The sequence below is a fragment of the Pan paniscus genome, chromosome 12, assembly GCF_029289425.2.
Source record: "Pan paniscus chromosome 12, NHGRI_mPanPan1-v2.0_pri, whole genome shotgun sequence".
Classification (NCBI taxonomy): domain Eukaryota; kingdom Metazoa; phylum Chordata; class Mammalia; order Primates; family Hominidae; genus Pan; species Pan paniscus.
Window position 1 is genome coordinate 65,271,939 of NC_073261.2, and position 24,307 is coordinate 65,296,245.

A 24,307-nucleotide genomic window follows, 5' to 3' on the forward strand; every position below is an offset into this window, starting at 1 on the left:
CTGAGGCAGGAGAATGGCGTGAACCCGGGAGGCAGAGGTTGCAGTGAGCCAAGATCGTGCCACCGCACTCCAGCCTGGGCAACAAGAGCGAAACTCCAACTGAAATGCTTTTTTTCTTTTTGAGACGGAGTCTCCCTCTGTCGCCCAGGCTGGAATGCAGTGGCACAATCTCAGCTCACTGTAGCCTATGCCTCCCAGGTTCAAGCACTTCTCCTGCCTCAGCCTCTCAAATAGCTAGGATTACAGGCACCTGCCACCATGCCTGGTTAGTACAGACGGGGTTTCACCATGTTGGCCAGGCTGGTCTCAAACTCCTGACCTCAAGTGATCGGCCTGCCTCGGCCTCTCAAAGTGCTGGGATTAAAGGTGTGAGCCACCACGCCTGGCTAAGAACAGCCTCTTTTAAAGTGTCCTCCAGCCTCTAACCTTACAACCTGCTGCCACTGCAAAATGATGAAAGTGACTTCAGAAATTACCGAATTCGAGGAGTTCAAACTCATGGAGAGATGAACTCAACCATCAACATTTTTTTCTAGTTGGATCAATCATGCATTGATTGATACAATCAATTGGTTGATCAATGATCATGGGGTTTCACCATGTTGGCCAGACTGGTCTCAAACCCCTGACCTCAAGTGATCCGCCTGCCTCGGCCTCCCAAAGTGCTGGGATTAAAGGCATGAGCCACTGTGCCTGGCTAAGAACAGCCTCTTTTAAAGAGTCCTCCAGCCTCTAACCTTACAACCTGCTGCCATTGCAAAATGATGAACGCGACTTCAGAAATTACTGAATTTGAGAAGTTCATACTCATGGAGAGATGAACTCAGCCATCAATATTTTTTTCTAGTTGTATCAATCATGCATTGATTGATACAATCAACTGGTTGATCAATTGGTTGAGAGGGCCTCAAGCAACTTGGGAACCCTCATTCATCACCACCACACATTGGATTTAAGGTCTTAACCTTTTTAATCACCAAGGGCTCTTTTCTTTTTTTTTTTTGCTCTTTTTTTTTTGCTCTGCCACCCAGGCTGGAGTGCGGTGGCACGATCTTGGCTCACTGCCAGCTCCACCTCCCGGGTTCACGCCATTCTCCTGCCTCAGCCTCCCAAGTAGCTGGGACTACAGGCACCCACCACCACGCCCGGCTAATTTTTTGTATTTTTAGTAGAGATGGGGTTTCACTGTGTTAGCCAGGATGCTCTCGATCTCCTGACCTCGTGATCCGCCCGCCTTGGCCTCCGAAAGTGCTGGGATTACAGGTGTGAGCCACCGCGCCCAGCCACCTCCAGTATTTTTAAGTGTGCTGCCTATCATATAAATATCTGTCTGCTCTTACTGTAAGCTAACATATAATTTCAGTTAAGTTTTCTGAAATAATGAAAACTACTTGAGGACTGACGTTGCTGATTTGGGGATAAGGGATTCTGAAATGGGAACTGCTGAATAAAGCTATAATACAGTGTTGGGTTTTTCCACCCCTCACCTAACTGTATCTTTTGAAAAAGGCACAACAATGACATCTCTGTACTTGTGCAAATCGTCCAACATTCTAGCAGTGGGACAGGACGGCAAATCTCCGCCTTCACCTTGATCACGAAGTGTAACCATGTGGTCCCTCACTTTACAGCCCTGTCACATAAGAGACAATAAATTAGAGGTTAGTTTGTTATAGAACACTCCTTCAAAGATCACTGTTTTTCTTTTCTTTGCCAAGTCATATTGTCATATACATATTTTACAACGTTTTCTCAAGAAAAACATTCCTCATACAGAAAAGAGATTCAATCATAACTGTATGGCTTAACAAATACCCAAGAATACCCATATAATCACAATCCACATTAAGAATTAGAACATTACGAGCACTCCAGGAGTGCCCACAGGCCCAATTCTGATCATAACGGTTTCCCTCCTCCCAACAGGTAACCTCTACCCTGGCTTGTGGTAATTACTTCCTTGCTTTTCTTTATCCCTCTGCCACTTAAGGATGCATTCCTAAACACTATAGTTTAGTCTCACTTGTTTTGTTTGACATTATGTTTCTACTGGGTGAGGTGGCTCAAGCCTATAATCCCAGCACTTTGGGAGGCCAAAGTGTGTGGATTGCTTGAGCCCAGGAGTTTGAGATCAGCCTGGACGACATGGCAAAACCCTGTCTCTAAAAAGGAAGAAAAAAATTAGCTGGGTGTGGTGATGCATGCCTCCAGTCCCAGCTACCTCAGGAAGCTGAGGTGGGAGGATCACTTCAGCTCAGGGAGGTCGAGATTGCCTTTAGCCATGATCAGGCCACTGCACTCCAGCTTGGGCGATAGAGTGAAACCCTGTCTCAAAAAAAAAAAAAAAAAAAGAAAGAAAAATTATGTTTTTATGATTCAACGATGTTATTTCATGTAATAATAACATTTGCTTTAATGTATAGTGTTTCACTGCATGAATATACACCATTTATTTACTCTTCTACCACTGATGGCTTGTTTCTAGTTTGGGGCTACTAAAAATAATATTGCTATGAACATTCTTTTATCTGTTTCTCAGTACACAAGTGCTCATGTGTACCAAATTATATTACCATCAGCAGTATATGAGGATTCCTGTTACTCCAAATGCTTGCTAACACTTGGTCAGACATTTAAATTTTAGTCATTCTGGCTCGGCGTGGTGGCTCATGCCTGTAATCACAGCACTTTGGGAGGCTGAGGCAAGCAGATCACTTGAGGCTAAGAGTTCGAGACCAGCCTGGCCAACATGGTGAAACCCTGTCTCTGATAAAAATACAAAAATTTAGCCAGGCATGGTGGCACGCACCTGTAATCCAGCTACTCAGGAGGCTGAGGCATGAGAATTGCTTAAGCCCAGGAGGCGGAGGTTGCAGTGAGCCAACATGGTGCCACTACACTCCAGTCTGGGCAACAGAGCAAGAGCAAGACTCCACCTCAAAAAAAAAAAAAATTTAGTCATTGTGGTAAATATGTATTGGCATTCATTCTGGCTTTAATTTGTGCTGGGATTTCTCCAGTTACAAATGAGGCTGTCCTTTTCATGTTTACAGGACAACTGTTTTTTTGTCTGAAGTGCCGGTTGTCTTTCTCCAATTTTTTTTTTTTTTTTTTTTTGAGACACAGTCTTGCTCTGTTGCTAGGCCGGAGTGCAGTGGTACGATCGCGGGTCACTGCAATCTCCGCCTCCCAGGTTCAAGCAATTCTCCTGCCTCAGCCTCCCAAGTAGCTGGGACTACAGGCGCACACCACCACGCCCAGCTAATTTTTGTATTCTTAGTAGAGCCGGGGTTTCACCATGTTGGTCAGTCAGGGTGGTCTCGATCTCTTGACCTCATGATCTGACCGCCTCGGCCTCCCAAAGTGCTGGGATTACAGGTGTGAGCCACCATGCCCAGTCGGGATATGAGCAACATATATATCGACAAAAGATTCATTATATATCTATTTTGGTTTTTTTGAGATGGAGTCTTGCTCTGTCACCCAGGCTGGAGTGCAATGGTCCAATCCTGGCTCACTGCAACCTCCGCCTCCTGGATTCAAGCGATTCTCCTGCCTCCCGAGTAGCTGGGATTACAGGCACCCACCACCATGCCCAGCTAACTTTTGTATTTTTAGTAGAGACAGTGTTTTCGCCATGTTGGCCAGGCTGGTCTTGAACTCCTGACCTCAGGTGATCCGCCCATCTCAGTCTCCCAAAGTGCTGGGATTACAGGCGTGAGCCACTGTGCCTGGCCTATTAATATATACAATTTTTTTTTTCTTCAGACGGAGTCTCGCTCTGTTGCCCAGGCTGCTGTGCAGTGATCTCAGCTCACTGTAAGCTCCACCTCCCAGGTTCACACCATTCTCCTGCCTCAGCCTCCCGAGTAGCTGGAACTATAGGCGCCCGCCACCAAGCCCGGCTAATTTTTTGTATTTTTAGTAGAGAAGGCGTTTCACCGTGTTAGCCAGGATGGTCTCGATCTCCTGACCTCGTGATCCACCCGCCTCAGCCTCCCAAAGTGCTGGGATTACAGGCGTGAGCCACAGCGCCCAGCCAATATATTCTTTTAAAGATGCCTACAAAGAAATATATTTTGCTCGAAACAATGTAGAAATATGATAGCTAAAATGGAAACAAACTAACCACAAATGTAAATTTGTGGTTACAAATTAATGTAGAAATTAATGTGGTTAGAAATTAATGTGGTTAGAAAGAACTGTAAAGACTAAAAAATCATGTTACTGAAACAAACATAATAGCAATGATGAATTAACGAAATATCTTGGGTCTAGCAAAGCTAATCTAATTTTGCTTAACGTCTCATGCCCAATTTAAGTATCTTTGTATGTAAAATATATAACTAAAACTTTAAGTATGAATGTTATGTAAGTAATCTATTACCTCACCAATAAAACTTCTAAGTAATCAAAGTTGGTGACCGATTGCAAATATAAGAAAACTAATGCAGTTAAAATTCCATGACCCATCATTCAGTAACATTCACGCCAATATCCCAAATTCCTTGCCCCTAAATTTCATCATCCCCATCTGGCAAAATCCTAACTCTAGATAAACTCAACTACCCATCTTCTCCCTGCCTGTACTCACGCAGACAAGGGTTACTGGAGAGAGTGATATAAACAGGCATGTTGAATTATGTTGTGAATTTATGACTGCCAATCTCCAGTGAGCTCTCAAACTTCCCAGGAGTATACATTTTCTCTGGAAAATTCACTCTCCTGTTTTTCAAAATACTATTTCAAACCTTCCATACTCCCCTCAAACCTTGGAACCTTCCGTCTTCCCCCTTATTCTTAGTGGATGGCTTAATCTACTTTTTAGAGAACAGAAAAAGCATTGGATTGGAATTAAGTTATCATCTAAATGACAAAAACAGAATTTTACTAATATCTACAACCATTCTACTCTTCTCTCCTGTTATAATAGAGGAGCTGTCCTCCCTCTTGTCGAAATTAATACCACTAAATGTGCTTAAGATCCCACCCTACCGTGCCTTCTCACCTTATACCATCAACCTCTCCTTCTCAACTGGATCCTTCCCACTGACTTTTAAAACGTTCTCTGGTATCAAAACAGAAACAAGGCCAGGCACGGTGGCTCACACCTGTATTCCAGCACTTTGGGAGGCCCAGATGGGCAGGTCATTTGAGGTCAGGAGTTCAAGACCAGCCTGGCCAATATGGTGAGACTCCATCTCTACTAAGAATACAAAAATTAGCCAGGCATGGTGGCACGTGCCTGTAATCCCAGCTACTTGGGAGGCTGACGCAGGAGAATCGCTTGAGCCCGGGAGGCAGAGGTTGCAGTGAGCTGAGATCGTGCCATTGCATTCCAGCCTGGGCAACAGCGAGACTCCTTCTCAAACAAACAAACGAAAAACCCCCAAAACACTAAACAAATATTCATAACCTAAATTACTAATCTATCTCCTCCCTTTCTCAAATTTCCCAAAAGAGATGTCATTTATACTGTTCCCATTTGTTTATCTCTCACTCACTTCTCAACCCATAAAAACCTGGCTTCTGGATCTAGCACTCCACCAAAATAGCTCTTCACACCTATGAATTCCCTGTCACTAAGGCCAAAGGACACAGTTCTTTCATTCTTTTATTTGACCTCTTAGCAGTATTAGGCACCACAGTCCACTCTTTCTTTAATATTACTCCCTCAACTTTCATGGCAACATTCTCAATTTTCCTCCCATTATTCTGGCTGCCCCTGACCATTCTCCTTTGCAGGCTCATGCTGCTTCACCCAGCCATAGCTGTAGTTTCCCTCTGCTCTTCATACACTCACCTATACCTGCTGGCTTTAACTATCATCTATTGCAAGAAAACTTATGAGTTATTATCTCCAGCCTAGCCACTTCTCTGAGCTCCCAAACTCATATATCTAACAGCCTCTGCCTGGTTATCTCAGAAAGCATCTCAAACTCAAAATGTCCAAAACAGAACTCACGAGTCTCCCTCGAAACCTGATTTCCATCTGCTGCTTCCTCTTCAGTGAATGGCACCACCAGCTATCCAGTAGCACCAACAAGAAACTGAGTCATCCTTCCCCCTCTCCCTCTGTAATACAATCTGTCAGGTAATTTCAGTTTTATCTCTTAAATATTAAATTCATCCACTTCTCTTCATCTTCACTGCTCTGGTGCAAGCTAACATCAGCTCTCTCTACGATAACTTCCCTTTGTACGTGATTCCACTGACTACCCCTCAAGTGTGCATTTTCCACACTGCAACTGATATTTTCCAAATGGAGATAAAAGAAAAACTTGAACATGGCTTATGAGGTCCTGCTCCTGCATGGACTGACACCTACCTAACTCTCCAGCCTTGTCTTGAACTATGCATGTTTTCTACAACAGCCTCAGGCTCTTTCGGTCTCTTTTACTCACTATGTTCCTTCTGACCTTGCTGTTCTGACTAGAATGCTCTTTCCTTTCCTCTTCACCTCACATACTCCTACGAATCCTTCAGATCTCAACCTAATGCCAGCTCCTTTGAGGATTTCCTTGACATCTATGGCTGAATCATACCAGCCTATTACAGACATTTATGGCCCTGTATATGTCTTCAAACATTTCTTTGGGTGCTTTTTTCCCTTTTGTTATTACTGCCCCAGCTGTAAGTTCCATAAAGGCATAAATGATCCAAGTTTACAGGCTATCCTCTGCCTTGCACAGTGTATTGCACATCTTTGGTGCTTTATAAACATTTTTTGTATGGATGATGATAAAGAGCTTTAGGTTCCTTTCATTCACACGTGACATTTAATTACATAACATTTTCAAAAGTGTTTGTGATCAGAGAATCTAACCTACAGCAATACTCACACATTGCACCAATATATATGTGCAAGGATATTCACTGCAACACAGTAATATCATCAGTCTAGAAACCACCTACATGTTCATTAATAGGAGAATGGTTAAATTGTGATATATACATAGCTTGGAATATTATACAGCAGTTAAATAAAATGGCACAGAAAGATACCCTAGTTATGTTGTTGAGTAAAAAAGGCAAATTACAGAATATTATTAGTATGATCTTGTTTCCAATATAAAAAGCCATATATAAGGCTGGGTGTGGTGGCTCACACCTGTAATCCCGGCACTCTGGGAGGCCAAAGCAGGCAGATCGCTTCAGCTCATGAGTTCGAGACCAGCCTGGGCAACATGGCGAAACCCTGTCTCTAACAAAAATACAAAAAATTACCGGTTGTGATGGCGTGTGCCTGTAGTCCCAGCTACTCAGAAGGCTGAGGTGGGAGGATTGTTTGAGCCTGGGAGGCAGAGGCTGGAGTGAGCCTAGATGGCGCCACTGCACTCCACCCTGGGCAACAGAGCGAGACCCCATCTCAAAAAAAAAGCAAAAAAACAAAAAACAAAAACCTCCAAAAATATATATATATATATATAATTTGTGCCTGAAAGGTACAAAAGAAGGTCTAAAAGGAAACCATTAACAGTGATTATCTCTAAGAAGAGATGGAAAATGGGGGAGTGTTATAAAGAGGAACGGCTTCTTACTATATTTATGTATTGTTTGAAGTCTTTTATACATTAATGTATTACTGTTATACTTTAAAAACTGTAGCTACTAAGGGCAATATTCAAAATTCACCTTTGTAAGCTGAGTAGGATCAAACCGAAGAACCTTTTGGTTACAGCAGGGATAAATTCCAGTGCCAACAGTATTCAATGAACTTGCTGCAGTAGGATAAACCACTGTTTCTGAGTGGTATTGACAATGTGAAAATTCAATACAGAGAAAGGCCTGATAAAGACATAGATAAAATCAACTACTATTTCCACAACAAAATTATACGTTTCAAAAATACTTAAGACCAAATATTATATGCTCCATTTTTATATTAAATATGCAGAAAAAGCCAATCTATACAGACACAAAGTAGATTAGTGGTTGCCAGGGGTGGAAGGTTATAATGTGGAATAGCAGCAAATGGGCATGAGGGATCTTTTTGAGGTGATGGAAATGTGCTAAAATTGGATGATGGTGATGACTGTACAACTCTAAATTTAGCAAAAAAAAAAAGTGAATTGCAGACTTAAAAAGAGTAAATTCTGGACACAACCTAACAATAAAAATAAAAAAATAAAATGAGTAAATTTTATGGCATGTAATTCTACTTGAATAAAGCTATTAGACAGCAAAAAATGAAATCAACTTAAGCAAAATTCAGATGAATTAAACTGATCTTGATATACACTCAATTTTACAACTGGCCAATCACCTCAAATGTTTTCCAAAGAAAAATAAAATTTTGCTTCATTTGGTTATTCCTTGATGCTTTCTTTTTTGGAGATGGAATCTCGCTCTGTTGCCCAGGATGGAGTGAAGTGGTGCCATCTAGCCTCACTGCTACCTCCGCCTCCCAGATTCAAGCAATTCTCCTGCCTCAGCCTCCCGAGTAGCTGGGATTACAGGCGTGCACAAACACACCCGGCTAGTTTTTCTATTTTTAGTAGAGACAGGGTTTTGCCATGTTGGTCAGGCTGGTCTTGAACTTCTGACCTCAGGTTATCCGCCTGCTTCAGCCTCCCAAAGTGCTGGGATTACAGGCGTGAGCCACCATGCCTGGCCCCTTGATGCATTTTTAAGGTAAATATTTAGCATCACTATTAATAAAAATTATGACATAACTTTGAATCATTGGCTTTGAAAACTTTGATAAAAGCTTATCAAGGTTTAATTGTCAAATTAAACATCAGGTTTCAATTGTTTATAAGTTAGTAAAATAGGACCAGGTGCGATGGTACACACCTGTCACTCCAGCTACTAGGGAGGCTGAGGCAGAAGGACTGCTTAAACCTAGGAATTCGAGGCCAGCCTGGGCAATGTAGCAAGATCCCATCTCAGGAAAAAAGAAAAAGAAAAAAAGAACATGGTGCAAGCACTGTCTAAGGAGTTTCAGTGGACACAGGTGCTGCTTGCGATGGGGAAGACCACTGGGCTAGGCAGCTGGGGGCTGGTGGGTAGACAGAGGTTGTGCCACCAGTTCTGAGAAAAGGTTGGTTGGGATGGACCCTGAGTCCCAGGAGTTGGTTTGGAGAAGGGAAACTGAGGCTCTGAGTGGTAAAATTATTGGATTCAGAGATACTATGGGGGCTCTGAAGGTTGGATTCTGTTAGCCTTGTGGGCTAGGGAGAGCATCCTTGAGTAGGTGATATCTTACTCAGATCTAGAGGGGACAAGACTTTTGGGCCTGTGCAGGGGGCACCATTGGTGGGTGATGATAATGTTGGGCTTTGAAGGCAGGAGATCTTGAGAAGGTAAAACCATTTTATCTAGAAAGGAAGGAAGTGGGTGTTGGGTTTTTGTGTCATGGTTGCGGGAGCCATTGGGAGGGCAATTCCATTAGCCAGTGGGAGGTAGAAAGTTTGTAAGAAATACCATGCCAGGGGACTGGAGAAAGACCCCAGATGTCATTGTTTCTGGGTGGAGATCCTGTGTGAGCGGTGGTGGTGTATCCTAAGAGGGGGCAGTACCACTGGATGATTAAGGGTGGTCCCACAAGGCCTGGGGTGAAGAAAGACCTGAATGGGTAATACCATTAATAGCCATTGGGGAAAGGACCAGAAAAGGTGAAAAAGTGAAACCTTGGACTGGATGGAGGGGACATCACTGGGCTTTTAGGAGGTACCCTGACTGGTACTCTGATCACTTGTTTCTTTTTGCGGGGGACTCTGAGGTGGGATGAAAAGCTATAGTACTGCACCAGGAGTGGGCCCTTGTTGAGAGAGTTCCTCACTGGGGGAGACTTTAAGAAGGGGAAACCTGAATAGGGTCCTGTCGGGGAGGAGAGGGACTCTGAGCGAGAACAGGTTAAAAACAAAAACAAGTTAGTAAAATAATTCAAATAAAAACACAACATTAACAATCTAAGCACTGATCTTTTTTTTCTATTTATATTATGATGTACTGAAGTTGCTATTTGATAAGCAATGATCTTTAACATAAATGCATTAAAGAATAGTTTATAATTCAGAATTTTCAGCTGCCTATAATTCAGAATTTTTGGTTGTTAGTTTCAATTGTGATGTTCACATAATGGTTTTTAATTTTAAAAATTTGAGAACGTATAAAAACTATAAGGTGCACGTTCTCTTACATACAATATTCTGCATACAAACCATTTTATGAGTTTATGAGCTCTATAATAAATAGTCAATATCATCAATCAATATTCAATTTGGTGTAAAGGAGAGGAAAATAATCTCTCAAAGTTTCTGCATTCTGACATGTTAAGCAACTCAGATTTTAGAAGCTTGATATCCTTGATTATGTCACACTCTGATTGTGAGGAGGACCTTTACACACCTATTAGATTAACAAAAAACCCAAACCTGACTATATCAATTGCTACTGAGATGGGGGGCAACTAGAACTCTCATATGTAGCTGGTAGAAATGCAAAATGGTTCTGGGACTTTGGAAAACTATTAGGCATGGCAAGTGTTAAACTACCACACAAACCAGCAATCCTACTCCTAGGTAATAAGAAAGAAGAGAGGCCGGGCGCAGTGGCTCAGGCCTATAATCCCAGCACTTTGGGAGGCCAAGGCAGGCGGATCACCTGAGGTCAGGAGTTTGAGACCAGCCTGGCTAACCTGGTGAAACCCCATTTCTACTAAAAATACAAAAAATTAGGCGGGTGTTGTGGCGCATGCCAGTAATCCCAGCTACTCAGGAGGCTGAGACAGGAGAATCGCTTGAACCTGGGAGGTGGAGGTTGCAGTGAGCCAAGATGGCGCCAGCGCACTCCAGGCTGGGCAACAAGAGTGAAACTCCATCTCAAAAAAAAAAAAAAAGAGAGAGAAATAAATACATGCAAGAGAAATAAAAACCTATGTTCACAGGAAAACCTGTATTGTTTATAGCAGCTTTCTTCATAATGGCCCCACACTAGACCACAAACATCCTCCAACTGGTGAATGTCTGAACATACTGTGATATAGTCATACAACAGACTACTACTTAGCCATAAAAAAGAACTAATTTATGAAACAACATGGATAGATTTTACATCCATTTTTCGAAGTGAAGGAAGCTAGATTCAAAAAGCTAAATGCTATATGATCCTATTTATATGACGTTCTGGAAAAGGCAAAACTATATATAGAGAAAACAGATGAGTGGTTACCAGAGGCTAGGGTGGGGGAATTAATTGACTAAAGAGCGGCACAAAGAAATTTCTTTTAGGGTGATGGAAGTGTTACATGCTTTGATTGCGGAGGTAGTTATACAATTGTAAGCACTGTCGAAACTCACAAAAAGGATGCATTTTACTGTATATAATACTTCAACAAACCTTTTTAAAATTGTGGGAACACAGAACCCATTGAGTGGGAACTTGAACAGTTTAAAATCCCAATCTGAAGATTTTGACAAGCTGTTCTTCCTTCCCTCTATTGAAAATCATTACGCAAGTGACAGAGGAAAATTACTGGGGAGAGGAAAACTTTAGGGATTCGAAAGAAATTATATGTCGAAAACTCTGCATTTATACATAAGATTAATTAGGAATGACTGTGACTTAGAAAAACCTATTTATTCCACAAAAGGGTTTATTATAGGTTCCTACAAATAGCAAGTTTTCTTATGCTTTTATTATAAACATTAATTAAAAAACAAAAACTTTTTGGGAACAAAATTGTTGTAACAATAAAGGCACATATCAATAGCATCCTGTCTGCAAAGGTGCTTCTGAATTTCTATAGAAGTGTATAGAACAACAGAGAAAATAGTTTGGCTGGAAACAAGTGAAGGCAATAAGGATTTTTTAATAATTGTTTTCGTTGAAAAACTGGATTTGATCACTTAAAACCAGTGACTTTTTTTTTTTTTTCTCTTTTGAGACAGAGTTTCCCTCCTTTCCCAGACTGGAGTGCAATGGCGCAATCTCAGCTCACTGCAACCTCTGCCTCCGGGGTTCAAGTGATTCTCCCACTTCAGCCCACTGAGTAGCTGGGATTACAGGCATGCGCCACCACGCCTGGCTAATTTTGCGTTTTTAGTAGAGATGAGGTTTCTCCATGTTGGTCAGGCTGGTCTGGAATTCCTGACCTCAGGTGATCCACCTGCCTCAACCTCCCAAAGTGCTGGGATTACAGGCATGAGCCACCGTGCCTGGCCAAAACCTGTTGCTTTTCTAAAAATTCAACAAGTCTTTGATTGTTTCAGGAATGGAAATAAAAAAAGAGAAAGAAGAAACAATGTCAAGAGAAATGAAACCAGATGCAAAAAATGTTTAACAGCACCATTGCTTTTGCCACTAGTTTTATTTTATTTTTATATTTTATTTTATTTTATTTTTGAGATGGAGTCTTGCTCTGTCACCCAGGCTGGAGTGCAGTGGCACGATCTCAGCTCACTGCAATCTCTGCCTCCCGGGTTCAAGTGATTCTCCTGCCTCAGCCTCCCGAATAGCTGGGATTACAGGCGTGTGCCACCACAACCGGGTAATTTTTCGTATTTTTACTAGAGATGGGGTTTCACCATGTTACATAGGATGGTCTTGATCTCCTGACCTCGTGATCCGCCCACCTCGGCCTCCCAAAGTGCTGGAATTAGAGGCATGAGCCACCATACCGGGACTAGTTTCATTTTTTTAAGAGATGGAGTCTCACTATGTCACCCAGGCTGGTATTGAACTCCTGGGCTAAAACGATCCACCTGCCTTGGTCTCTAAATGTGCTGAGATTACAGGCACGAGCCACCATGCCCAGCTGCCACTAGTTTCTTTAAAAAGATGTTGGATATTGTCCAAACACATTTAAACATATCAATTAAACAGCAGATATCAAAATAATCTTGCTCTCAATATTTGCAGAGCAGGATATTTAAAAAAAAAAATCTTACCTGATAACATCTTGAACAAGTCAGCCAATTGATTGTTCCCCACAATCGCCAGTATACATCTCTCCAAGATTTTAATTCTTCGAAAAGACTATTCAAATACTCATGAACATCCCATGTCTTATCTCTGGGGAAAGAGCCTCAATTTTACAAGCAAGTGATATAAACAATTTGTTTTATTTATTTATTTAATTATTATCTTCTTTGAGATGGAGTTTCACTCTTGTTGCCCAGGCTGGAGTGCAATGGCATGATCTTGGCTCACTGTAACCACCACCTCCAGGATGCAAGCAATTCTCTTGCCTTGGCTTCCCAAGTAGCTGGGATTATAGGCATGTGCCACCACACCCAGCTAATTTTGTATTTTTAGTAGAGGCAGGGTTTGTATATTTGGTGGACAACAGGAAAAGGTATGAATGATTTGAATACCAAATAATTTTGCTAAGCTAGATAAAGGATTACAAATTAAATATAGTTTGAACAGGCCAAGAGTTGGGAATTAGGCAAATGTTAAATGGAAGCTTTATTCTAATTGCATATGTTATATGACAAGTTGTTATTAGTTACTGGTGATTCTAAACATTAGAATCATTAATGTATTAGTACTTTATATCACTAATAACATTTCATTAATGTATTAGTATTTTACACTATTTTTAAGTATCTTTTAGTAATTGAGTGATACAGAATATACAATCAGGTCTTGGTAATATAGATTTTTAGATTAAATAATATAAAGTTAAAAAATAGCAAAGCCTCAAAACCATATTTGCTATGGTCATATGCAACTCAAGTTTGTTTTTTGTTTTTGTTTTTGTTTTGTTTTTGAGACAGGGTCATACTCTGTTACCCAGCCTGGAGTGCAGTGGTGCAATCATCACAGCTTATTGCAACTTCAAACTCCTTGGTTCAAGTAATCCTCTTGCCTCAGCCTCCTGAGTACCTGGGATTACAGGTATGTGTCATCACACCTGGCTAATTTTTTTTTTTTTTTTTTTGGACGGAGTTTCACTCTTTCGCCCAGGCTGGAGTGAAGTGGCGTGATCCTGGCTCACTGCAACCTCTGCCCTACTGGGTTCAAGCGATTCTCCTGCCTCAGCCTCCCGAGGAGCTGGAATTACAGGTGCATGCCACCATGCCTGGCTAATCTTTGTATTTTTAGTAGAGACGGGGTTTTACCACATTGGCCAGGCTTTTCCCGAACTCTTGACCTCAGGTGATCCACCCGCCTCAGTCTCCCAAAGTGCTAGGATTACAAGCATGAGCCACCATGCCAAACCTACACCTGGCTAATATAAAACAATTTTTGTAGAGAAGGGGGCCTCACTATGTTGCCCAGGCTGGTCTTAAACTCCTGCCCTTAAGCAATCCTCCTGACTCAGCCTCGCAAACTGCTGGGATTATAGGCCTGATTCTTTTAAGTTTTTATTTCAATCTTTTCTAATTTTGCTGGTTTTGTGCTTAGCTCAAAAATAAAATGTCATGATGTTATTACAAATTACACAGGCACATTTGTCTTAAAAGTAATTTTAGGCCAGAGAGGCTTACTCGGGAGGCTGAGTGTGAGGCAGAAGAATTGCTTGAACCCAGGAGGTGGAGGTTGCAGTGATCCAAGATTGTGCCATTGCACTCCAGCCTGGGTGACAGAGTGAGACTCCAACTCAAAAAAAAAAAAAAAGGAATTTTAAAACAATTTTTTAAATGTATACATCTGCCAGGAATGGCGGCTCACACCTGTAATCCTAGCGCTTTGAGAGGCTGAAGTGGGAAGATCGCTTGAGGCCTGAGGCCAGGAGTTGAAGACCAGCCTTGGCAACACAGTGAAACCCTGTGCCTACACACACACACACACACACACACACACAAACCCTGTGCCCACACACACATACACAATTGCCAGGTTGCCAGGCATGGTGATGCACACCCATGGTCCTAGCTCAGGAGGCTGATGTGGGAGGACTGCTTGAAAGTCCAGGAGTTCAAGGCTGCAGTGAGCTATGATCGCACCACTGCATTCTGCCACTGCATTCCAGCCTCAGCAACAGAGAGAGACTGTGAGCTATGATTGTACCACTGCATTCCAGCCTGAGCAACAAAGACTGTCTCTAAAATAAAAAAAAAAAAGGTATACATCAACTGCTGACATGTAGGAAAATACTTTGAATAAAACAACAAAAATGGATGTTGAAGTTAGTATCAATTACTTTTTTCACATACTACTAATAGGTGTATATATATATATAATATATGAAATTTAACATTCATAGGGTTTCTTTCATAACAGTGTGTGCTATAAATTTGTAATATAGAAAAAAGAACAACAAAAAGAAAATTAAAATCATCTGTAATACTATCACTGAAAGGTAACACCACAATTGTTTTAGTGAACATCCTATTTTTTTAACCACTAACAACTTTTATGTATCTATGTACTTTTTCATAACTTTGTTTTGCTCTGTTGTCCAGACTGCAGTTCAGTGGCATGCTCCTAGCTCACTGCAACCTCAAACTCCTGGGATCAAATGATCCTCCTGCCTCAGACTCCTAGCTAGGATTGCCATGCTCAGCTAATTTTTAATTTTTTTGTAGAGATGGGATCTGGCTATGTTGCCCAGGCTGGTCTCAAACTCCTGGTCTCAAGTAATCCTCTCACCTCAGCCTCCCAAAATGCTGAGAATACAGGCAAGAAGATCTCTTGAGCCCAGGAGTTCAAGGCTGCAGTGAGCTATGATCGCACCACTGCATTTCAGCCTGAATGATACTGGATGAAGGATGTCAAAGAATACACATTTTGAGGTTTCTGCCTCCTGAGACATTATACCAAGTTACAACACCCACCCTCAACTCAGAATGAGAACTTGTTTTGAACATAAAGAGAAATATGTATTATGTATTTATTTATTTTATTTATTTGAGACGGAGTTTCACTCTTGTTGTCCAGGCTGGAGTGCAATGGTGTGCTCTCGGCTCACTGCAACCTCCACCACCCGGGTTCAAGTGATTCTCCTGCCTTGGCCTCCCAAGTAGCTGGGTTACAGGTGTGCACCACCATTCCCAGCTAATTTTTATTTTATTTATTTTTTTCAGATGGAGTCTTGCTCTGTCACCAGGCTGGAGTGCAGTGGCACTATCTCGGCTCACTGCAACCTCTGCCTCCTGGGTTCAAGTGAGTCCCCTGCTTTAGCCTCCCAAGTAGCTGAGACTACAGGCGCCCGCCACCATGCTCAACTAGTTTTTTGTAGTAGAGACGGGGTCTCACCATGTTGGTCAGGCTGGTCTCAAACTCCTCACCTCAGGTGATCCACCTGACTTGGCCTCCCAAAGTGCTGGGATTATAGGTGTGAGCCACCGCGCCCGGCCTACATATTAATGAAATACTGACAAAGTATGAAGAACAAATAGATGACAGAAAATCCAATGCTAAAGACAATTTTCCTCACCAAAATTTACCTGAAAGTAAATTTGGTTCTCTTGTAAAATTCAATATAACATTTGTACAGATAACTAAAATCTGTTAGTGAAAAGAGAGCATTTTAAAAGCACTAACCAGAATACCTTTCAAGATTAATATACAATAATTTTTATCATTTTAATGTTTAAAACATTATGACATTTACCCAGTAAATAAAATGTACTAACAACTACCTTGTTTAGAAAGTATTTTTCTAAATGAAAGTTGGATAACATGCAGAAAAGATGTTATCCCATTCCTTATAAAAGTAGTTATATTTTTATAAATATGCTAGAAACTCACGTTTAAAAAGAATCTGGGCTGGGAGCGGTGGCTCACACCTATAATCCCAGTACTTTGGGAGGCCAAGGCGGGCAAATCATGAGGTCAGGAGTTCGAGACCAGCCTGGCCAACACAGTGAAACTCCATCTCTACTAAAAATACAAAAACTAGCTGGGTGTGGTGGCACACGCCTGTAGTCCCAGCTTCTCAGGAAGCTGAGGCAGGAGAATCGCTTGAACCTGGGAGGCGGAAGGTTGCAGTCAGCCAAGACCACATCACTGCACGCCAGCCTGGGTGACAGAGTAAGACTCCGTCTCCAAAACAACAACAACAACTATATATATATATACAAAAATACATGTATGTATTTTATCTTCACGACACCTTATGTGAATATAGACAATATTTCCATGTCGATCCACATTGATTTTTCCAGGAATGCAAGGAATTCTTCTTTCTGTTTCTTTTGTTAAAAGCTTCTTACACAAACAGCATCTATAAACAAAGAAGATACAAAAAACATCCAGGAAGAAGAATGTAAATGTAGTAAATTAAAGAATATAGCTGCATTATAAAGTACACCAAAGAAAAAAACATGTTAGCATACCTATACAATGTTGCTGCATTACTCCGAGAATCTGGATTCAAGTACTCAGGATCAAACAGTCTTTCAATCTTCTTACAAAAAAGTTTGCTATTAACAACAAATGACCAAAATATTAATTTTCTACGCTACTTTATAGTGATGAAAATAAACAAACCAATCTGTGCATTTGTAAAATAAGATTAATAAATCCTTAGTGGCTCTCTTGGGAGTTTATAATACATTTTTAGTGTTCTAAGTAAATAAACTTAACAGTTTATTATTAAGTAAATAAAATAAAGCAGTTCTGATGAGAACTGCTTGATCAATCATCTATTTTCCCATAAAAAATAAGATTGATAAATAGCTATCTTTCAGTCATTTTTAAACTTCATTTTTTATTTTTACTTTTTTTTTTTGAGACAGAGTCTCACTCTGTCGCCCAGGCTGGAGTTCAACAGCACGATCTCTGCTCACTGCAACCTCTGCCTTCCGGGTTCAAGCGATTATCCTGCCTGAGCATCCCGAGTAGCTGGGACTACAGGCGTGCATGACCATGCCCAGCAAATTTTTTGTATTTTTAGTAGAGATGGGGTTTCACCATATTGGCCAGGATGGTCTCGATCTCTTGACCTCATGATCCGCCCACCTCAGCCTCCCAAAGTACTGGGATTACAGGCGTGAGCCACTGCGCCCGGCCTTATTTTATTTTTTTAGAGACAGGGTCTTGCTCCATCACCCACGCTGGAGTGCAGTGGCACCTCAGACTCCTGGGCCTCAAACTCCTGGGCTCAGGTGATCTCCCACATCAGCCTCCCAAGTAGCTAGGACTACTGTGTGCCACCACATTCAGTTAATTAAAAAAAAAAAAATCTGTAGAGATTGGGGCTGGCTATGTTGCCCAGGCTGGCCTCAGACTCCTGGCCTTCAAGTAATCCTCCTGCTTTGGCCTCCCGAAGTGCTGAGATTACAGGCTTGAGCCACCTTGCCTGGCCTCTTTTAGTCCTTTGTTACTGGAATATGCAACATTAAAGATTTTGAGAATTTAACAACCGAGGCCTGCCAATAACTAGGTATATGATCTTTAGCCGCTTACTTAACCTCTTTGAACCTTGTTTTCTCAAGTATAAAGTGTGGTTAGTATGTCCAATCTCATAAAGTTTTACGAGGGTTAAGTGATGTTTTTAAAGAGTACTAGCTATAACGTTAAGCATTCAATAAACGTTAATTATTATGCATAATATAACTGAACTTGAGTCTTCTAAGTATGTCTTTAATTCTAAATGTATATCCTACCTGTCTCCATCTTTCCTTGTGTAATGTCTTCTGCTATTAAAAGCCAAATCTGGATTTAGAATTCCATTTCTGTTTTCAATTATTTAGCTCTTGGATAATTCCTCTCTATCTTGTTCCCCTTAAGGATTAAATTCTTGAATAATCCCCTGCATTATTAATTTATTCCTAATGGATCATTCTGATCAGCATATAAACATAATCTAGTATCTCCCTTCCTAAAAAAACAAAAAATCCTCTCTTGAGCCTACCTATCCCTAATAGCTACTGCTAATTTTTTCAGCAATCATTCAAAGTAAAACATCTGGAAAAAAGTTTTCTAAATCCACTTGGTCACATTTCTGTCCCCATCTTACTCTATGTGATGGCAGCATTCCACACATTTGGTCACTTAAGCATTATCTTTCTTTGGAAACCTTTTTTCTTTCTGCCTTTCTTTCTACTTCACTGGCTCCTCCTTCTCAGGTTCTTAACTGGCTACTTCTCCTCTGCTGCATCTCTAAATATTGGGTAGCCTTTATCAATACTATTTTGCTAACAATTAAAAAATGAAATACAGTAGCATTTACAATAGCACCAACAATTTAATTTATTAAATAAATTTATTTATTTAATTTATTTTAGGAATAAATTTAATTTAAAAAAGAGGTTGGGTATGGTGGCTCACACCTGTTAATTCCAAAACTTTGGGAGATCAAGGTGGGAGGATGCTTGAGCCCAGGAGTTTGAGGCCGCAGTAAGCCATGGCTGTACCACTACCCTCCAGCTTGGGTGACTGAGCAAGACCCTGTCTCAAAAAATAAAATAAAATAAATAAAAAGGAAAAATATCTCTACATTGAAAACTACAAGACATTGGTGAAATAAATTAAGGAGGATTCAAATTAATGGAAGGTTATACCATAATCATGGATTGAAAGACACACTATTATTAAAAGGTTAAATCTTCCTAAATTGATCTACAGATTACATGAATCCCAAATTCTAGCAGGTTTATGTGATTGTGAGAAAGAGAAAATGGGTAAGCTGATTATCAAATTTATATAGAAATGCCAAGAACTTAATAGACAACACTACAATCTTGAAGATAGGCAAAACTTGAGAATTTAAATTACCAGATACCAAAAATGATTACAAAGCTATCAAAATTAAGACAGTGTGTTGGCTGGGTGTGGTGGCTCATGTCTGTAATCTCAGCACGTTGGGAGGCCGAGGCGGGCGGATCACCTGAGGTCAGGAGTTCAAGACCAGCCTGGCCAGCATGGTGAAACCCCGTCTCTACTAAAAATATAAAAATTGGCTGGGTGTGGTGGTGGGTGCCTATAATCCCAGCTACTTGGGAGGCTGAGGCAGGAGAATTGCTTGAATCTGGGAGGCGGAGGTTGCAGAGAGCCGAGATCTCATGATTGCACTCCAGCCTGGGTGACAAGAGTGAAATTCTGTCTCAAAAAAAAAAAAAGACAGTGTGACAGTGTGCTACTGATACAAGGATAGACAAATCAACAGAACAAAAAGGACAATTCGGAAACAGACTTCACATATAGTAAATGTACTAGTGCAATTCAGTGGGGGAAAGGATGGTCTTTTCTACATATGGTATTGTGTCAACTAGATATCTATTTGGGGAAAAAAAAATGAACCTTGACCCCTACCTCATACCACACAAAAAAATTAATTCAAGATGAATAACAGAAAAACATAGGACAATGTCTTCACCACTTTTAGGGAGGCAAAGATTTATTGAACAGGACATACAAAAAAAGTATGGTCTCATCCAGTTCCATGGTTTCAAATCTCATCTACTCTTAAATTTCTATTTTAAGTCCTGACCTTTGACCTAAACTCCAGACTAATATATCCAGGTATCTACTTGCCATCCCACTTGAATGTCCAAGAAGCATGTTAAATAATCTCAAAAAGAACTAAAGCTATCTCTTGATTTCCCTTACCCTATTCCTTCCTCTCCCAATCTTTCCTTTCTCCATTAATAGCACTACCATCCACTTAGTTACTCAAACTGAAAACCTAATAATTATCCTGGAATCCTCTCTCTCTTCCCACATCATTACATTCATAAATCTGTCAAATCTAACAACTGAGTCCATCTACTTCTTTCCAGCTCTACTGTTTCTACCCTAGTGCAAACCCTTTCATTTCTCAACAGACTACTGCACCAGCCTCTTAACAGGTCTCCTTGCTTCTTAAATCTCTAATGTCTATTCTCCACATAGCAACCAAAAATGGTCTCTTAAAAACAAATCAGATCACGTCACTCCCCTGCTTGCATTCACACCTAAAGTATATCCTCCTTGCTATGACCTAAACAACCCTTAAATGATATAACCACTGCTGACCTCGTTTCATACCACTTTTCCCTTTATCTAAGGTCTGTTTTAATAATTTTTATTTGTTTAGAAATGGGTCTTACTATGTTGCCCAGGCTGGAGTACAGCGGCTTTTCAGAGGGATAATAGTAGTGCCCTACAGCTTTCAACACCTGGCCTCAAGCAATCATCCCACCTCAGCCTCTTGAGTAATATCTTCATAATTTTTAACATAATTCACTATCACTATATGTTCATATGGCCATTATACAAAGTAACTAATTACTAATTTTTATCTTGAGCCATTGGCTCTGGATAAATTTTACTTCACTTTACTTACTTCATTTAAAAATAGAAATATATTTCTAAATATATTATAAAAATAGAGTATTTTGGCCAGGCATGGTGGCTCACACCTGTAATCCCAGCACTTTGGGAGGCCAAGGCGGGTGGACTGCTTGAGCCCAGGAGTTCAAGACCAGGCTGGGCAATGCAGCAAACCCCCATCTCTACAAAAAATACAAAAATTAGCTGCGCATGGTGGCGTGCGCCTGTGGTTCCAGCTACTTGGAAGGCTGAGGTGGAAGGATCGCTTGAGCCTGAAGGTACAGGTTGTGGCTGGTATCTTGCTACTGCACTCCAGCCTGGGCGACAGAGAGAGACCGTCTCAAAATAATAATAATAAGCTAACTATAAATGAAAAGAGAGAGTAAAAATTAATTTCAAAAACTGGGCAACAAAGTGAGACCCTGTCTCTACAAAAAGTTTTTTTTTTTTTTTTTTGAGACGGAGTCTCGCTCTGTCACCCAGGCTGGAGTGCAGTAGCGCGATCTCGGCTCACTGCAAGCTCCGCCTCCCAGGTTCATGCCATTCTCCTGCCTCAGCCGCCCAAGTAGCTGGGACTACAGGCGCCTGCCACCACACCTGGCTAATTTTTTGTATTTTTAGTAGAGACGGGGTTTCACCATGTTAGCCAGGATGGCCTTGATCTCTTGACCTCGTGATCTGCCCGCCTCGGCCTCCCAAAGTGCTGGGATTACAAGCGTGAGCCACTGTGCCTGGTCAAAATTTTTTTTTTTTTTTAATTTAGCTGGGCATGGTGGTGCATTCCTGTAGTCCCAGCTACTTGGGAGGCTGAGGTGGGAGGATCACCAGAGCTCAGGAGGTTGAGGCTGCAGTGAGCCAAGATTGCACCACTGCACTCCAGCCTGAACAACAGAGTGAGAACCTTTCTCAAAGAAAAAAGAAAAAAGAAAAAAAAAAAAAAAAAGAAAGAATATTTCACTCACGTGAAATAGAAATATATTTCTTTTAACAGGAGTATTAGGTTTAAAATTAAACTTTTGAAATTACCTTTTAAATTTATCTTTTTTGTCCTTTAAATCATCAACTTCATTGTGTGTGAACAGATCAGCTATACGTGTGAGAAGATTTGCATTAATACAGTTCATGTTGCATGGGGTAGCTACTATGGCATTCATATTTTTGTGGCAATACTGAATACACTGTTCAACCTAAAAAATCATAGAAAATAAATGTTGAAAATAGTAGCATGAAGGACAATGTCATAGCAATACCTTTCAAAGATAAAATTCATTAAAAGTCTAATCCATATATTGCTAGGCACTAACTGGGTTTTGCCACCCAGTTTTTGACTTAATCTATACTGTTCCAAAGGCAATCTAGCAGGTCAAATTTGTAACAACATATATACATACCTAAAAAATAATTTTCAACCTTCTTTAGAATATTTCAAATAATAATAATGCATCTTTTAAAATTGTGGCAGGTATAAATCTTAGTCTATAAACTCAAGTATACAGAACATGTAAACTTCTTTTTTTTTCTGAGATGGAGTCTTGCTCTGTCATCCAGGCTGGAGTGCTGTGGCACGATCTCAGCTCACTGCAACCTCTGCCTCCTGGGTTCAAGCGATTCTCCTGCCTCAGCATCCCTAGTAGCTGGGCCTACAGGTGCCCGCCACCACACCTGGCTAATTTTTGTATTTTTAGTAGATACAGAGTTTCACCATGTTGGCTAGGCTGGTCTTGAACTCCTGACCTCGTGATCCGCCTGCCTTGGCCTCCCAAGTGCTAGGATTACAGGCGTGAGCCACCGCGCCTGGTCTGTAACTTCTTATAATTAAACTTAGTTAGAACTTTAAGCCTCCTTTTCCCTGGGTGGCAGAAAATTTCAGTCAATTCAGAATTTTCTCAGTTGTGCTGGGTTTGCTCTCTTCCTTCCATCCTCTACAACATACCTCTACAACCTGTGGTATGTTTATTTACTTTAAAAGTAAAGAGAGGATAATCATGTATTCTTCCAAATATTTATGCTTATGGCATAAAAATTATCCTTTAGGGCTTAGATTTCAAAATTCAAAGGTTTCAAAAATTTCAAAACTCAAAAACTCATTTAGTCTCTGCTTTTTTTCTGTAACCCTTCCCTGATACCAGCTGGGCTAAATGGGGAAGAGCTAAGGAGCAGAAAGAATACAGGAATATAGGTGGCTCACACCTATAATCCCAGCACTTTGGGTGGCCGAGGCAGGAGGATCACTTGAGCCCAGGAGTTTGAGACCAGCCTGGGTAACATAGCAAGACCACCCCACCCCATCTCCATTTAATTTTAGAAATAAAAGAATACAGGGGACTAGTACAAACCCCAAAGAGTCAAATAAACAACTTCACATTTGCTAACATAGAAAAGGAGTATTCTGGCTGGGTGCGGTGGCTCACACTTGTAATTCCAGCACTTTGGGAGGCCAAGGCAGGTGGATTGCTTGAGATTAGGAGTTCGAGACCAGCCTAGGCAACAAAGCAAAACCCCGTCTCTATAAAAAATAGAAAAATTAGCTGGGCGTAGTGCCATGCGCCTGTAGTCCCAGCTACTCGGGAGGCTGAGGTGGGAGGATCACTTGAGCTGGGGAAGCAGAGGTTGCAGTGAGCTGAGATCATGCCACTGCACTCCAGCCTGGGTGACAGCGCGAGACTCTGTCTCAAGAAAAAGAAATTATATTCTTGAATTAACAATTTTTTAAATTGTTTTTTCAATTAACAATAATTTTAATAAAGTCTCAGAATTTTCTAGATACTTGAAGGAAAAGAAAGCATAAGTGAACAGAAGCACTTTGATTTTTTTTAAGTCAATACTTACTAGTGAATCCATTTTTAAAAACTCCGAAGAAATAAGAATTGAAATGACATTTCCTGGCTCTAAAAAAAAAAAAAAAATTAGATTACCCTTTTGATGGGTACCCCAATCTCCTCTGAACAGGCTCCTTCTCACCTTAAAAAAGGACATTACTGGAATAAGAATAATTTAATACAATCTTATTATAGCTTATGGGTTAGATACATAAAATAAAGAAAATTCAATGTTAAAACTTAGGGTATGGAGAAAATGTACAATAAATTTACCCTGGCGTTAGATTCATATAAAGTAAAAAGACTCCAGCTAAAGATATCACATATGTAATCTTCTC

At 40.8% G+C, this 24,307-nt stretch overlaps 1 protein-coding gene across 10 annotated transcripts in view; it reads right to left on the reverse strand.

Annotated features, from left to right (window-relative positions):
• The window catches only part of SANBR (SANT and BTB domain regulator of CSR), a 73,784-nt gene that overhangs the window by 34,361 nt on the left and 15,116 nt on the right, over positions 1-24,307 (reverse strand). For 9 of the 10 annotated variants that reach the window (XR_008955296.2, XR_008955297.2, XR_004669844.3 and 6 more), the window contains 7 exons: positions 23,980-24,038; positions 22,177-22,337; positions 17,232-17,318; positions 17,009-17,119; positions 12,894-13,017; positions 7,636-7,788; positions 1,488-1,633 (listed from right to left, as the gene is read on the reverse strand). Coding sequence is in view for 6 of the 10 variants with exons in the window: in XM_055108357.3 (XP_054964332.1) it covers positions 1,488-1,633; positions 7,636-7,788; positions 12,894-13,017; positions 17,009-17,119; positions 17,232-17,318; positions 22,177-22,337; positions 23,980-24,038 (841 nt within the window). In the remaining 4 variants the exon portion in view is untranslated. The remainder of the gene's footprint in view (positions 1-1,487; positions 1,634-7,635; positions 7,789-12,893; positions 13,018-17,008; positions 17,120-17,231; positions 17,319-22,176; positions 22,338-23,979; positions 24,039-24,307) is intronic. The other variant, XM_008956294.4, reaches the window with a different exon arrangement.